Raw genomic sequence first — 14,998 nt, forward strand, 5'->3', positions numbered from 1 at the left:
CACACATATATATTGGACACAGGCGGTGTGCTAGGCCTCATAGACGCAGCATACACATAAATAAAACAGATATGGTTACTACTCTTGTGGAGATTGGTGAAGGAGTTTTAATTAGGGCAAGAAGCACAGATGTTAACAAATAATATGTTATAATTGTGATAAGCACTACAAAAGAACAAAGCTGGAGGCATCACACTACCTGATTTCAACCTATACTACAAGACTACAGTAACCAAAACAGAATGGTACTGGTACCAAAACAGACATATAGGCCAATGGAGCAGATGATTTGGCGGATGGCAGCCAATGATTTGGGTGATGGCAGTAGAAATGGAGAGACGTGCGTATATTCTAGACGTGTTTAAAGTAAAGATAGTTAAGAGAATGTTGGCAGCATTAGTGAAGGAGATTTCGTAGATCACCCCTGGTTTCTGATGTGAATAAGCAGGTGGGTGATATAAAGCATTTGGAAGAAGATACATGTAGACATACCATATTTAAGGTGCCTAAGACATCCAAGTAGAACTATCCAGGAAAGTGTTGATATGTGGAGCTGGAGACACAAAATTCAGAGTCACTAACAGAAAAGTTTACTTCAGATCGCATCCTATGAAGTCCTTAACTTTAAAAGATTGAATCAAGTTGGGAGGGCTGGAAAATGAGAAGGAGCAACCAGGGACAGGCAATCCAGTGGGGTATGCTGGCAATAAAGGCCACAGGGAAGCTCTGCTTCGGTAAGGAGGCGGTAGTTCTGAGGGTGGATCAACTACAGTGTGGACTAGTTTGTCTAATGAGGTCACTGATGACTTTAGAAGGAGCTCTTTTAACACAAATGTAGAGGCAGAAAGCAGATTGGGAGGGATTGAGGGATGAGCAGGAAGTCAAGAAGTACAAAAAATGCCCAACTGTTTCATAAATTTAACTGTGAGATAGAAGCAGAATTGTAACCAGAAGATATGAGTACAGAAAGACATCACTTTTTTTTGGTTGTTTTGTTTAAGACAAAAGATTCTTGAGCGTGTTTAATCTCCCGTGAAAAAAAAAGGATAGACTGAAGATATAGGAGAAAGGATAATTTGTAATACAAGTTTCTTGAAAAGAAGGAGAATGTTGATGTATAGAAAGTAGAGGTTTCATTGAAGTCAAATATCTATTGAGCACAAAAGATATAAACATAGGTGTTCTTATCTGAGAATGGGAAATCATAGTCATTCCAGAGAGGACAGGTCTGCCAGATGTGACTGTAGAAGTTAGGTAACTCAAGTGAGATGGAGAAGAAAAGATGCTAGAAGATTAAACAGTGAGACCTGAATTTTGGATGAGTTGTCCAGACAGACGGTATGTAATATCTAGAGTTGAGGTATAGAGTAAATTAGGCACCAAAGTTCTTAGTGAATGTAAGATAGGGTTCAGTAAATATAGCAAAGAGTAGAGTTGGGATAACTGGGCTTCAGGAGGCTCAAAAAATGGAAGTTGTTATACCAATGAGAACTAATGCTCTGAAACCTGCGTTTGCATACCAGCAGTCAAATGCAACACTCAAATCCTTCTTTCAAAAGGGCTGCTGAGAGACCAGTATGTTTAGAGGATAGCCAGGTTCTAATTAGAGCAGGGAAGTGAAGAGCAGTATTTCTACAAGAGGTAGAAAATATGAAACAATTTTGTTTCATGATATACAAGTTCCAGGGGGCACCAGCGAAAGGTCCAGCAGTGAAAGAAGAAAAGTGAGAGGGTGAACAAACAGGACGGAAGTGCAGGACAGTATGGGAGGAACAGAATAGGCAAGGATACGTCATGAGAGCATCATGACCTAAGGATCATCTAGTCCTGTTCCCTATCGGTGAATCCCCTGAATACATTTTACAGTCAGCCCTGTGTGTCTGTGGATATAACCAACCATAGATCAAAAATATTTAGAAAAGGAAAAATTCCATGAAGTTCTAAAGAGGAGAACTTGAATTTGCAGCATGCTGAGTTTACGTTGAATCCATGCAAATGAAATGATGTGTAGGGATTACATGAGGTAATCTGGAGATGATTTAAAGTATACAGGAGGATGTGTGTATGTTATATGTAAGTACGACATTATTTTATACAAGGGCCTTGAGCATCCTGGGATTTTGATATCCACAGGAGTTTTGGAAGCAGTCAGTCCCTCACAGATACTGAGGGAAGACTATTCTTAAAGCAAATGCCTAAGAGTTACTGAATGAAGATGTAGGTGACTTACGGTGCAGCCCTGAGGCATTTGACAGTTACTCTTTATCCTGCCTGCAACACTGAGAGCTACGCTCCTTCCCAGTCCCTCTCTCCGCCTTTCTTCCCACTCCTATAGTTTCTCCTTTCCTTCCCATAAAGATAGTCTTTCTTAGCCCTTCCTTTTTTCTCTTCATTCTCTTCCTCTGGCCACAGCATCTCAAGGGCCACAGATGGCCTTTATGGCTAAGAAGAGGTGGCTCACCCTTAGGTAAAAGCATGCATCACAGTACAAGGAACTGGCATAAGAAAGAACTGCTGTGTCAGGTTTTGTGCAGAGAGGTTAAGGAAGTGATTGCTCTAGCTACCAGTAAACAGCACAACCTCTATGAAACTGAGTCATTGAGCCCATCAAATCCAAACACCTGTTTATTTTATGGCAACTTTCCTAGACACCCAGGATAGAGATTGGCACAGTTACATGTGCCGTGCTGTTGGAGCAGGGATATCAGTGTATAAATACTGTTTATTGTGCTCTCACTTCTCGCTGTCTTTCATGGGTATTGATGAACATGTGAATTAACTGAAGCATCTTTAAAAAAAATTAAGATGATAGAATTTACTAAAGATAATTTCCCTTTGATAAAAAGATGCACATGTAATTACATTTTCTTTTCTTGAACATAAGACTGAATATTGTATCATTGTGCGGGCAAGTTTTATCCCTCCTCGATGTCCTCACATTGCTTCATGCCATGTTTAGGTTGGCTCTTCGCTGCTTTTTCTGTTACCATTTGTGTCTGCCACATTTGCCTTGTGCTTCCTGTCTCTTCTTCTGACTTCTGTCACATTTCTGCCCTGCTGTCTGTCATGTCCTCCTTGAAACATCTGCTTATTATATTCTGAGACTTCACCCCTCTCTTGTGACTCTTTGAAACTTCCACATAAAAGGTCATATTGCCTATTTTGGATTTGTATGTAAATAAAGATGGCTGTGTGTAAATAATTAAGGCATTATTTTCAAATTTTAGAACTACTAGTTCCAATTATTTCTAAACTTTTTATATTATTGTTGATTATCAAATCCCTGATCTTTAACAGACAATACTGAGAAGTAATTTTTTATTTAATTGAAATGTTTATATTTTCTGAAATATGAAATTTATTTCTGAAATGGTTATTTCACTGTATTTATGTCAAGATTCTCAGACACAGCAAACCATATATCATGCATAATGCTTAATCATATAGCTGTTTTGTGGATAAAAGATATTTGGAAAACATAAAACTACTATTTATTAGTAGTAGACATTTTTAAGTAGTATTTCTTGGAAAGAAGAGATTTTACAATGTAAGGAATGCTGTTGATTGACCATAGATACAAAATGAATACTAGGATCACAAATGTCCTGTTTGGTTAAGTTGAAGACCATTTCTTCCCCAGCAACAGTGTGACAGTATTCCTAAATGACCTTTGGAACCTAGTGGGCATCTCACAAAGTAAACAAAATTCCCCTTGCAAGTTCTGACAACTGCCAGGCATTTTGGATGGTGAAGTGGGCCTCCTGGCAGAACATATGGCCCATGTGTCTTGTTCCCTGTGTCTTATGTTTGGCTAGGTTTCATACAAAGCGTTTTGCCAGTGGAAACCCTGACCCTATAATGAACAAGAGTCTTAAATAATAAGAAATTTCTGTCCGGGAGAAAATAGACATAACCACTACGTAGATACAGTGACAGCAATACAGCACCCTCTCCACCCACCACATACTACACAATTGCTTCTCTTGTCAAACTTTTAAGTATCTGACCATCAACTGGCCTGCTTTTTAAAATAAATATTTTGTTCATTCTCCATAAACTTTGTTCATAAATTTTGTTCACCTCCATAAACTTTGACTCATTAGACCTGGGATGTGGTCCAGAAATCTGTATTTTTAGCAAGCAAATATCTTAATAATAGAGATATCTTATATGGCCTGTTTGTAGAAAAAAACTCTGTATCTCTACATTCCAACTCACAGAGAAGCCTAGCCATACTATGTGTAGAATTCTACATGTAGAATCCTGTTCTGTTCTTTTTTAATTTGAATTTTTGTTCAGTTAATTTAAAGATCATTTGTGACATCTGTCTCACACTTTTAAAATATAGTTAAAATAAACATCTGAGTGGAAAACGGATTATGAAATTCTGACTGAGTTTAAAATAGGAATAAAATAATTTGGTAAATATAATCCAGAAGTGATTATATTTAAATATATTTATCTAAATATTCTTATATAAGACAAGTTTTGTATAACATGAACATTAACTGGTAAATTTGGAATGCAGTTGTATATTTTTTGTTAAAATATGTTATGACTAAATATAATTGCAAAAAAAAAAATACCATTTCTCTTTCTGTTCACTGGCCAAGTTAATACATGTAATTCTGAACTGTTAGCCTCATGTTAAAGTTATCCATAGCTTTCAATAAATTGAACACACAGTAGAGACTTCTAAGATATAAACTAAAAGTTATCTTTATGAAAACATCATTTGTAGAGTGTAAACTCCATTAAAAGGTAGAGGACTTTTCATGAGGTAGGGATGTTGTTTTATTCACTATTTTATATGAGGCATTTGGAACAATACCTGGCATATAATAGACACTCAGTAAGTATTTGAATGCATGGATGGATAACAATTGAATAGTCTGTATACCTAGTAACCCTAAGAGCCTTTGTATACAAATAAAATTCTTAACTTTTTTTCCATTGCTAACTTACATCTTTGAAATAATTATGCAAAATGTTTAAAATAGCAGGGTAATATTTTTGTGGCCTAATACACTTGTAAGATTTTCCATAGCCTAGACATAATTTCCATTGAGCTTTATTCAAATATCATGTGAATGCTTGAAGAACCCAGTACTTGCCCTGCGCATGTGCTTGAAAAGTATTTCCCCTTGGTAGCACCAATCATACAAGCTTCATAGCTGCACTCAATTGTATCTGTGGCCACCAATATGGTTTTTAGCATGGTCAACAGGTACAGACAGAAATAAAACAATGTTAACTGATCTTAACTCAGCTGAACCTACTATGGACAACACACACACATTGAAGGAGTTAGCTCTATTTCAAAAAGAAAAGTCCAGAATAAAAGTAACAGAAGTCAGAAAATACCAAAATAGGAAATAACTTGACTAACAGTCCTCTCAATATAAAACTTTTTTGGAAGTTTTTCCTATATATTTGTGTGTATTTCATATGTATGAATACATATATTAATTAATATATATAAAATATCTAAAGATACAGCCTGCTTGTTGACATAAAGTAGTCTCCAAACAAAAATGTTCTCTCTTTTGTTTGATTAAAAAAATAAGACTGGGCAAGACGCAGTGGCTCCAGCCTGTAATGCCAGCACTTTGGGAGACTGAGACGGGCATATCATGAGGTCAGGAGATCGAGACCATCCTGGCTAACACGGTGAAACCCCATCTCTACTAAAAAAATACAAAAAACTAGCCGGGCGTGATGGCGGGCGCCTGTAGTCCCAGCTACTCAGGAGGCTGAGGCAGGAAAATGGCGTGAACCTGGGAGGCGGAGCTTGCAGTGAGCTGAGATCCGGCCACTGCACTCCAGCCTGGGCGACAGAGCGAGACTCCATCTCAAAAAATAAATAAATAAATAAAATAAGACTGAGTGTATTCATCATCTTCATTGCATTGACTTTACTCTGATGTTCTTGAGGTGTCAGCAGCGACTTTAACTCTTAATTTTACAAATGGAGCTGAGCATGACCATGGGAATCCACAGGTCCTGCACAGAAAAAGAGGTGGCAGAAAGATGTGGGCAGATGAGGTAAATAGAAAAAATAGAAAATGGCAAAGGAAAAGGAAGAACTAGATTGGTGACAAAGGGATATATTGAGTAACAAGCTCTTAATTCAGGGTGATGGATTGCCAAGCTCTGTTTCAGATAGTGCTCCAGTATTCACTTTTCTTATAGAGTCATAGAAGCGAAATACAAAGCAACAATACCTTCCTAGTCACTGAGCATTATTTTTCTTGTATATGTGTAAATCAAGTGCAAGTAGCCCTTTGCTGCTGCAGCAGAGAACTCTCATATGTGTTCTCATTCCTTTCCTTTCTCCCTTAAGTAAGGAATCTCAGTAGATAGGTTATGGACATGAATCGAAATAGAGTAAAGCCAAGCTATAGTGTATCTTTCTACACCAATACTCAGATTTTCACTATTAATGTTGCACCCTCTTTTTCCCCAATAATAAGTCTTCAGTGCATGAAAAGCACTTCATCCCTTTGAAATTGCATCAGTAAAATAGTTCATCTCATTCTGGAGGGGAGAGGATTAAAATCTAGATCAGATGCTACTTGGTTACTTTATTAGAAGAATTTTTTCAGTCTACTGAACATACGTCAAAGAAACAAAACTGAATTTTCTGTCATTTTAACACATTTAACAACTTGTAATTCAAAGGTTAGGTTCTCCACATTTTACAACAGGAGGCTGCAACTATAGAACACCTTATTCCAATGAGACTTAACTCTGATAAAAACAAGTTAGTGGCACCTGTTAGAGCAGATAAGCAGCCACATGACATTTCTGATCTTGAGTTGTGTTACTAAGTGACTTCCAGGCCAAACTTCATTGGAAAGATTCTTTATTGGCCTTTGGTGCTATTGGGTCTCTACTGTTTTCTCAGTGTGTTGACTTCCTGCCCCAAATTCTGGAGCTTTAACTTTGCACTTTATTTTCCAGAAAGTGAAAGACTTCACTTTACTTCACTTCTTTATTTTTAAACATTTTAGTTCTCCTGGCTGCTGACTTTGTGTCTTGAGTAGAAAACCAGGAGAGAGAACAGCCTTGAGCTGACTGGGAACACTTTGTATGTCTCCCATCCCAGTTTTCTAGTTGACCTTAGAGAGAATTAGTGCCTTGGAGAGAAGAATGACAAAGATACAGTCAGTGAGGGTACAGAAGAGAAGCTGTGTCCTTACTCCAAAACTGGGCCTTGGTCATTAATGTTTCAGAAACATGAAGGAAAACCAAACATTAAGCACAAAGTTAGGATTAGGAGGTATGTGTGTGTGCTGAAGAGACTAAGAAGAAAGGATGGGAGTAAGGAAAGGGACAATAATGTCAGAAGAGGACAGAGGTGCTTATAGTTAAGTACAGCTTTATCAGCCTAATATATTAAGAGATTATCTAGCAGGTTTGTGGGATTTCTCTTCCCATGTACACTCTTCCCTAATGCATGACATTCCCTAATGCATAACATAGTATGCATCCCTAATGCATAAGCAAAGCTTAACTTTGCATCTGTTTACTGCTGTAGCTAAATAATGAGTTTGCCTGAGGCTACTAGTTTACCTGTCTTGAGATTGTTCATACTGTGTTAACAGCTTATACAGGAATAGATTGGTATCCACATTTCCTTTTGTTACTTTTTTGCTTTTTTGCAAGCAACCTTGCCTGTATGTAACCCATTCCCTTTTTCCTGTGTTAATCTTAGTTTTTTTAACAATGTGAATATTTACTTTCTATAGCAGTAACCGCATTGAGTAGTCTCAGAAGCTGGCAGATTTGAACCCAAGTTTATTTACATATTTAAGATAGAAGAAACATGAAAAAGAGCAGTAGAATGTGTGTAGTGCTCATTGAGGCAGTATAAAGCATTCATTTCAATTGCCAAACCAGCAGATAAACCATCCTTTTATGTTTTTCTCCATATTCTGTAACACGTGTTAGAGTGTTACGTATTTGGAGACAAGGGAGTGTGTTTTTTCATCCAGTTCCTCATATAGTTCTTTGTTAACTCCGAGTGAAAAATTGTATATATTTGTGGTAGTATACAACATGTTTTAATATATATAGATATTATGGAAGGATTGAATCAAACTAATTAACATATCCATCACTTCACATACTTAACCAATTTTTGTGATAAGAACATTTAAAATCTGCCTTCTTAGCAGTTTTCAAGTACAGTTGCCCTCCCATATTTGCAGATTCTGCATCAACAGATTCAGTTAACCGCAGATAAAAAATACTCAAGAAAAACCCAGCAACAATAAAAAATCATGATACAACATATTTAAAAAACAAATTTTTAAAAGATACTATAATTATTTACATAAGAGTTACATTGTATTAAGTATTGTAAGTAATATGGAGATGATTTTAAAGTATACAGAAGGATGTGTGTAGGCTATTATGTAAACACTGCCATTTTATGTAAAGCACTTAGCATCTGCAGATCTTGATATCCAGTGGGAATCCTAGAACTCCCCATGGATACCAAGGGACAGCTGTAAACAATACATTATTATGTACTATAGTCATCATGCTGTACAGTAGATCTTTAGATCTGTTCCTTCTGTCTAACTAAAACTTTGTACTGTTTAACCCACTCCCTTCCCCAACAAACTCCAGCCTCTGGTAACCACTGTTGTGCTCTCTGCTTCTGTGAGTTCAATGTTTTAGATACCACATGTAAGTGAGATCATGCAGTATCTGTCTTCTCTGTGCCTGGTTTATTTCAGTTAGCATAGTGTCTTTCAGGTACACAGATGTTATCTCACCAGACAGGATTGATTTACTTTTAGGTAAAAACATATTCCATTGTGTATATATACCCTGTTTTAAAATTTATTCATCAATGGATGGACACTTACATTGATTCCATGTCTTTGCTACTGTGAATAATGCTGAAATTAACTGGAGAATGCAGATATCTCTTCCACGTGCTGATTTAATTTCCCCTGCATATATACCCAGAAATAGAATTGCTCTATTTTTAATGTATTGAGAAACCTCTTTACTGTTTCCCAAACTGGCCCTACTAATTTGTAGTCGTACCAGTAGTGTACAGGGGTTTCCTTTTTCTCCACCTTCTCACCAATACTTATCTCTTGTCTTTTTTATAATAGTCATTCTAACAGGAATGAGGTGTGTATCTCGGTGTGGTTTTAATTTGTATTTCCCTGATGATTAGTGTTGTTGAGCACCTTTTCCTATACCTGTTACCTATTTGTATGTCTTCTTTTGAGTAATATCTTTTCAGGTCCTTTGCCGATTTTTTACTCAGGTTGTTTTCTTGCTCTTGAGTTTTTTGAGTTTCTCATATATTTTGGATAATAACTCCTTATCACATGTGTGGTTTGCGGATATTTTCTCCTTTGCTGTAGATTGCCTTTGTTAATTATTTCCTCTGCTGTGCAGAAGATTGTTACTTTAATGCAATCCTATTTATCTTTTTGCTTTTCTTGCTTGTGTTTTTTGGGTCGTATCCAAAAAGGCTTTACCAAGATCATTGTCAAGTAGTTTGTAGTTTTGGGTCTTATATTTAAGTCTTTAATCCATTTTGAGTTGATTTTTATATATGGGGTGAGATAAGGGTCCAGTTTTATTCTTCTGCATGTGGATAACTGGTTTTTTCAGCACAGTTTATTGAAGAGACTGTGTTTTCCCCATTGTGTGGTCTTCTTATGTTTGTTAAAGATTGATTGACTGTGTATGTGTGGGTTTATTTCTGGGCTGTCTCTCCTGTTCCATTGGTCTATATGTCTGTTTTTATTTCAGTAGCATACTGTTTTTATTACTGTAGTTTTATAATGTGTTTTAGAATCAGGGAATGTGATATCTCTAGCTTTTTGCTCAAGATTGCTTTTGTTATCCAAGGTCTTTCATGGTTCCATATGAATTTTAGAATTGTTTTTTTCTATTTATCTTTGTCTGTTTTATGTTGCCATAGCAGAATATTTGAGACTGGGTAATTTATAAAGAAAAGGAGTTATGGCCAGATATGGTGACTCATGCCTATAATCTCAGTGCCTTGGGAGGCCGAGGCAGGAAGATCACTCGAGGCCAGGAGTTCAAGACCAGCCTGGGCAACATAATAAGACTCTATCTCTATGAAAAAAAAAAAATTCAAATTAGCCAGGCATGGTGGTGCACACCTGTAGTCCCAGCTACCCGGGAGACTGAGGTGGGAGGATCACTTGAGCGCAGGAGTTCAGGGATGCAGTGAGCTGTAATTACACCACTGCACTCCAACCAGGGTGACGGCACAAGACCCTGTCTCAAAAAGAAAAAGAAAGAAAAGAAAAGAGAAAGTGTACTCCTTTTTCTGTAGGCAGGGAATTTGAAGGAGATTGCCCTTCTGGTGAGGGCTTCCTTGTTACATGATAACATGGCGTAAGTCACAGGGATAGCAGACGGGTACAAAGAGAGAGCAACAAACAGGAGGAGGAAACTTACATTATAACAGCCCGCCCTCACAGGAGCTAATTCTTCTTGCACAAGAAAGAATTTAGTCACTACCAAGAGAATGGCACCAAGTCATTCATGAAGGATCCACCCCCATGACTCAAAACACCTGCCGCTAGGCCCGACTTCCCAACACCTCCATACTGGGTATCAAATTTCAGCATGAATATCACTGAGGACAAACTCAAATCATAGCACTATTTCCATGAAAAATGTCATCGGAATTTTAATAGGGATTGCATTGAATCTATAGATTGTATTAATATTTATGTAACAATATTAATTATTTCAGTTCATGAACATATGTCTTTCCATTTATTTGTGTTCTCTTTAATTTTTTTATTAATGTTTCATAGTTTTCAGTGTACAAATCTCTCACCTTGATTAAATTTACTCCTAAGTGTTTTTTTTTTTACAGTATTATAAATGGGAATTTTTTCTTGATGTCCTTTTTGGATCATTCATTGTTAGTTATAGAAATGCTACTGATTTTTGAGTTTCTTTTGTATCCTGAAACTTTACTAAATTCATTTCTTTTAACAGGTTTTTGGTGGAATCTTTAGAAATTTATATATATAAGATCATGTCATCTGCAAACAGTTTAACTTCCTCCTTTGAAATTTGAATGCCTTTTATTTCTTTTCCTTGCCTAATTATTCTAGCTAAGACTTCCGATACTATGTTGATTAGCAGTGGCAAGAGTGGGCATTTGTGTTTTGCTGATCTTAGAGGAAAAGCTTTCAGCTTTTCACCACTGAGTATGTTGCTAGCTGGTAGGCTTGTCATTTATGGCCTTTATTGTTTTGAGGTACGTTCCTTCTATACGTAAGTTGTTGAGAGTTTATTAAAGTATGTTGAATTTTATCAGATATTTTTTCTGCAAATACTGAGATGATCATTTTTTTCCTTTATTCTGTGGTGTATCACATTTATTGGTTTGCATATGTTAAACCATCCTTGCATGCCAGAGATGAATCCCTGTTGATCATGGTGAGTGCTCGCTTCTAATGTGTTGTGGGATTTGGCTTCCTAGTATTTTGAGGATTTTTGCATGTTTTCATCAGAGATACTGGTCTGTAATTTTCTTATAGTATTCTTGTCTGACTTTGATATCAGAGTACTTCTGGTCTTGTAAAATGAATTAAGAATATTCTCTCTTCAGTTTTTTAGAAAAGTTCAAGAAAGATTGGTATTAGTTCTTCTTTAAATGATTGTTCGACTTTACCAGTGAAACCACTAGTTCCTATGCTTTTCTTTGATGGGAGACTTTTTATTACCAACTCAATCTCCTTACTACATACTGGTCTATTCAGATTTTCTGTTTCTTTGTGATTCAGTCTTGGTAGATTGTATGTTTCTGGGAATTTATCCATTTCTTGTAGATTTCCTGATTTGTTGGCATATAGTTTTTCCTAAGTCTCTTATGATTTTCTATATTTCTATGGTATCAGTTTTAATGTCTCTTCTTTCATTTATAATTTTTTTAATTTCACTCTTATTTTTTCTTAGTGTGCCTGAAGGGTTGTTCATTGTGTTTATGTTTTCAAATAACCAACTAAGAATTTCATTAGTCTTTTCTGTATTTTTTTTTCCATTCTCTATTTCATTTATTTCTGCTCTGATTTTTATGATATCCTTCCTTCTGCTGACTTTCGGCTTACTTTGCTCTTCTTTTTCCAGTTCCTTGTGGTGCAACATTAAGTTGTTTATTTGGAACATTTCTCTTTTTTTATGTAGTTGTTTATTTCTATAAGCTTCATTATTAGAACTGCTTTTGCTGAATTCCCATACCTTTTATTATGTTGTATTTCCATTTTCATTTGTCTCAAGATATTTTTAATTTTTCCTTTTAATTGCTTCATTGATCCATTGAATGTTCAAGAGCATGTTATTTAATTTCTACATTTTTGTTATTTTTCCAAAATTCCTCCTATTGTGGATTTATAGTTTCATTCGATTGTCAGAGAAGATACTTGACGTAATTTCAGTCTGAATTTGTTTTCAAGACTTGTTTTGTAGCCTAACATTTTCTGCTAGGAAAGTAGGAAGTAACTAGACTGGGACGAAATGGTTCAGAACTGTAGCATTTGGAAGGGATCATTGAGCGCTACCACTGAACTGGCCAGTCGTTGATAAAAGTGAATGCTCTGTTCTTTTCCTCCATAGAGATAGCACTACAGTGCTAGGAATGTTGGTTATAAAAAAATTATTCTACTTTTTTTTTTTGAACTTTTAGTAAGAAACATTAATTGGTGGAAGGATTCATAGTTATCCTGGTATTTCACTTGAAATATTTTTGAAAGTAAGCGCTTGCAAGGAACATGGATGTTTTTGTCTAAATTCTGAAATGATCACCTTTACACTAATTTCCTATTTTCTCTTCGCTCTTATTTGAGATAATTATTAGACTGAAATAGGTTCTTTGTAGTACATTTCTAATCTTGCAAGTATACTTGAAAGTCTGCGTATCCAGAGAAAATAAGTGTAGAATCATGATTTTAGCATGAGGATTTTAAAACTTTTTCCATTATTCTATCTTGCTGACTTAAAATTAGTATAGCTTGCTTTCTTGTTTTGTTTGTATTTTTACCTTTGAATGTGTCTTCATGTAAAAGTGTGTTGAGAGGATTGAGGGAGAGGGTTATGCTGCTGTGGAAATATTTTTCTCTCTTTTTGGTTAAATCTGCCCTCCCTTGTGGTATAATCTAGGTCATTATAGTGCTCATAGTTAATATCTCAAAAAGATAGTAAGTTCTTGAGTGTTTACTCCTTACCAGATGTTAGGCTAAATACTTTGTATACATTTGCTCATTTAATCATCACAGCCACCTTTGGAAAGACATATAATTATCATTCAGCCCTGTTTGACAGATGAGGAAACAAAGGGTTAGAAACTAACTAGTGAGTTGCAGAACTATGAGTTCAACTTAAATTTGTCTCATTCAAAATCTCATAACCTTAATTTCTCTGTCATACCATCTCTGAGAGTACTCCAGAAGGAAAACTTTCTCATTGAGGGCTGCAGAAATACGTGCACTGTTTTCCTCACTTTCTTATTTCTCCATTTTAAAAATCATTTTTTCACTTTCATCCTTGTCTGATAGAAATGGTTATGGAAGATGCAAAAAAACAAAAAAACACAGTTTTAAGTGCCTAGCTTTGTATGAATCTGTCTCATTCTAAGAGAGCATCATTTGTACCTCTGTCATTGTTTTTGGTAATACCCTTGCAAGAAAACGTTCTCCGTTGGTTGGATCCTTCACTGCTTAAGTTGGGAGTTTTGATTCATTGTATTCTTAACATTTCTAACGACATAATATCTGAAGAAAGGAAGAATAAATGAAGAGTGTTTTAAAATATCATTTCTGCTAATCTCATGTAACAAAATTTTGTAACTATAAAACCTGACTACTTAACTAAAAGATATTATCTTCAGGGTCATAGCACTGAATGACTTTCTGGCATTCTTTTACATTCAAATGTCTGGGTGTAAATTTAATGACTTCTACATTTCAAAGCTAAAGAAAATTTCCAGCAAACACAAAATGGAAAAGAGTAAACACACCTGATAATTTGTTTTGATGCATTTGTAGCTTTGATAATAAAAAGTATTTTATATTGCTTTTCCTTTCTATTCTTAACTAGATTTTATTTAGTAGTAATGTGTATTTTTTGTGTGTGTTCAAAGGGCAGCCATTCTACAAAAGTGGAAGCTGTGATCAGAACTCTGATGAAAATACAGCTTAGAGATCCAGGGGCCAAAGCACTCGTTTTCTCAACGGTATAATCAACATTTTCATCCTCAATATTAACTCGAACTGATTTTCCCTCGCTAATCAGTTTGCAGATGAGAACTAAAGTTTACTCTTTGATTTTTTTCCCAAATCCATAAGATAGAATTATTTTTAGAGAAATGTGATGATGCTTCACAAGGCAATTTGTATAGCTACATTTCATGATTTTTTATTAGTTTCATTTAAAGATTTTCTTAGTTTAATATTTTTAAAATTGGAATTTCTGACCTTGAAAGTCTCATTTCACAAGAATTTGGGTTAAAAAAAGAAAATCTACTGAATAAAGTGTTGAGTAAAACCCCTAGTTTTCATTTTAGAAAACTAAGTAACTATATTCCAGTGTGCACTCCATTATGTATTTTCTACTGTTTGTTTCTCTTAATTCCATTTTCAAAACCAGCATTTGATGCAAAAAAAAAAAAATACTGTTTCAGATAGAGCTAAATAATATTGATAGTACTACATTTGAGGGCTTTGGTTTTGGTTTTATTTGCTTAACTCCAGTATAAAAGTCATTTTGATTTAATTACTTTTCAGATACCCTTAGATAAACGCTACATATAAATATTGATTTTCTAATTGTTTTATGTGTTCTAGTGGCAAGATGTATTAGATATTATTTCAAAAGCTCTCACTGACAACAACATGGAATTTGCACAAATCAGTCGTGTTAAGACATTTCAGGTATGTTAAGATTTTACTCCTGGTTTTTGTAGTAGATACAGTTGCAA

The 14,998-nt window shown here is 35.5% G+C and overlaps 1 protein-coding gene across 1 annotated transcript in view; it reads left to right on the forward strand.

The window, feature by feature from the left end:
• Positions 1-14,998, forward strand: part of SHPRH (SNF2 histone linker PHD RING helicase, E3 ubiquitin protein ligase) — an 81,120-nt gene that overhangs the window by 56,574 nt on the left and 9,548 nt on the right. Inside the window, exons 26-27 of the mRNA XM_011959444.1 lie at positions 14,162-14,254; positions 14,865-14,951. Of these exons, the coding sequence (XP_011814834.1) occupies positions 14,162-14,254; positions 14,865-14,951 (180 nt within the window). The remainder of the gene's footprint in view (positions 1-14,161; positions 14,255-14,864; positions 14,952-14,998) is intronic.

This window comes from Colobus angolensis, unplaced genomic scaffold, assembly GCF_000951035.1.
Source record: "Colobus angolensis palliatus isolate OR3802 unplaced genomic scaffold, Cang.pa_1.0 Scaffold493, whole genome shotgun sequence".
In the NCBI taxonomy this organism is placed as follows: domain Eukaryota; kingdom Metazoa; phylum Chordata; class Mammalia; order Primates; family Cercopithecidae; genus Colobus; species Colobus angolensis.